This window comes from Pteropus alecto, unplaced genomic scaffold (assembly GCF_000325575.1).
Source record: "Pteropus alecto unplaced genomic scaffold, ASM32557v1 scaffold73, whole genome shotgun sequence".
In the NCBI taxonomy this organism is placed as follows: domain Eukaryota; kingdom Metazoa; phylum Chordata; class Mammalia; order Chiroptera; family Pteropodidae; genus Pteropus; species Pteropus alecto.
The window spans coordinates 5419069-5421576 of record NW_006436284.1 but is presented as its reverse complement, the minus strand read 5'-3'; the positions used below and the strand labels follow the sequence as shown (position 1 = coordinate 5421576).

At 45.5% G+C, this 2508-nt stretch overlaps 1 protein-coding gene across 1 annotated transcript in view; it reads left to right on the top strand.

Annotated features, from left to right (window-relative positions):
* The window catches only part of MCIDAS (multiciliate differentiation and DNA synthesis associated cell cycle protein), a 5990-nt gene extending 4550 nt beyond the window's left edge, over nt 1-1440 (top strand). Inside the window, exons 6-7 of the mRNA XM_006912462.3 lie at nt 514-624; nt 882-1440. Coding sequence (XP_006912524.1) covers nt 514-624; nt 882-1322 — 552 coding nt within the window. The 3' untranslated portion in view covers nt 1323-1440. The remainder of the gene's footprint in view (nt 1-513; nt 625-881) is intronic.
* Nucleotides 1441-2508: the final 1068 nt, after the last annotated feature.

The following is a 2508-nucleotide window of genomic DNA, read 5'->3' as shown; positions in this document are numbered from 1 at the left end:
TTCTCACAGGTGCTATTGCTCCAGTGACTCTACCTCAGTTCCCAACTTCACTAAGTGGGAATAATCCTACCCTACCAGATTTTTAATAGGGCCGCCAATATTTATTGAAGGTTTTCTATATGCCTGGTATTGTCCTTATCCGTTTACGTTCTCCTACCATTTAATACAACCGTTGAGCTAGACACTCTTACTAGCCTCATTTTACAGATAAGGAAAGTGAGGTATAGGGAGGTTGAACTTCAGAGGCAGAACCTGGATATGCCTGTCACCAGAGTCAGTACTCTTCACCGCCACGCCGCTACACTGAAGATTAATTGAGATACATTTTGTCTAAGTGCTTTGTGAAAAATATAAGTCAAATAAAGAGAATTGATTATTGTTCTCACCAGTGTAAATGACCTTTGGTCCCCAGTTCCTGGTTAGACGTTAGGATCTGGGTTTAATTCATGCAGAGTGTACAGAAGAGACAGAGCACGGTGGCCTACCTCTGAACGTTTGGGTCTTCTCCTGCAGCTACATGTGACGCTGACTCAGAAACAGGAGGAGATCGCTTCGCTCAAGGAGCGGAACGTGCAACTGAAGGAACTTGCCAGTCGAACCCGGCACCTGGCCTCGGTGCTGGATGTAAGTGGGGAGCGGGCGGATGGGACACTGCGGGAAATCGGAAATGTTCCTGTTTAACCCAGACCCTGTTCCTAGAGTTGGGGACCTGGCAGGGGTGGGGAAAGGAGGGGACCACTGTAAGCTCGCGAAGTCACTAGCTGGGGACGCCTAAGTCCGCAGAGTCGCGCGTTGGAAGCGCGCCCAGATATCCTTTGCGCGCCCCGCACGAGGCGAGTCCGGCTGGCCCCAGAGCGGCGTTCCATCTCTATCTTTTGTAGAAGCTGATGATCACGCAGTCTCGGGATTGCGGGGCGGCAGCGGAGCCCTTCCTACTCAAGGCGACTGCCAAAAGGAGCCTGGAGGAGTTGTTCAGCGCTGCGGGGCAGGACTGCGCGGAAGTGGACGCTATCCTGAGGGAGATTTCCCAGCGCTGCGATGAAGCACTACAGAGCCGCGACCCCAAGAGGCTCCGGCTGCAGCCAGAGCCAGTCAATATGGACCGCAGGCCTGGTAACTTGCACGGCGCCTTCCGAGGTCTGCGCACAGACTGCAGCCAGAGCTCGCTGAACCTGAGCCAGAGTGAACTGGAGGAGGGAGGCTCCTTCAGCACCCCCATCCGCAGCCATAGCACCATTCGCACTCTCGCTTTCCCGCAGGGCAATGCCTTCACCATTCGGACAGCCAACGGGGGTTACAAATTTCGCTGGGTTCCCAGTTGAGCTGGGATGTGGTTTCAAAAACATTGCCTTGTATCCTGACTGAAGCACCTGGAGACTAAATGGGAGTAGCTGAACTATTTCCTGAACCTGACTTCTCAGAACTCCCCCTGTAGGGAGAATGCCACCTTGAAACATTATCATTATTATTATTATTATTTATTTATTTTTTTCAGGAACAAACCTCGATACTGGTGCACGGTAAAGTTCTGGTACAAAATACTGTATAGCCTCTCCCCTTTCACAGCGAAACTGAGTGTATGTATGTATGCATGCATGTATATATATGTATGTATAAACACACACATATATCACAGTTAATTTTAAATGTATTTTCAGCAGCTTTAAATGATGTACTTTTAGATCTGGAAGGGACTTGGAAACCACTCAAATATTTTATAATTATATAATACCCTAGCTTTATAAGAAGGAAAAGGAGGCTCAAAGAGGTTAAGTCATATTCTACAATAAGAAGCATTGGGAACTTCCAGGCACCCTCCTTAGTCACTGAGGGAGTGTAGGCCCAGAAACCAGGTCCCTGGGTGAACATGTCAATACATCACTCAACTTTCCCCAGTCCTGGAAGGACACTTAATTTTGTTACTATTGAAAACTTTTATTCTAGCTGCCAGAATAAAAAATTAGGAGAAGTAGCCTGAACACTTGCTTTAGTAGAGAAAAATGCAAATTCTCCAAGACAGTGGGCTATTAACAAAATAGGTGCTAAACACATTTATTTGTAATGATAATTCATATAATTTTGTACGATTTATGGTAAATGTTTATATTAATTATATATATAGTTCTGTCTAAACTAAATTACCACATCAAAAGCAAATTCTGTTAATAAGAAACATGAATTGTTTTAAGAAAATGGCATATCCCGCGTAAAAAAGTCTTCATATTTTTGGCCAGAAACCAAGTGTGAAACTCTTGGTAGAAGTAAAACTATCGTTTGAATTCCATGGCCAAAACCGGGGTGTGCATTTGTGTTCCATATTTTTTGGCTTGATCTTCTAAGAAAAACTTAGATGTTATATAGTGCCTTCACGTTGACTTTTCTTCTATTCCCTTTCATGTGGAGTTCCTTTTTCTACTCTGTGAGTAGCATTGGTCATCACTCTGTGAGTGATTTACTCCAGCCTCCACAGTTCTTAACATGAGGGCTTCTTCCTGTGTTTGGGGGTTC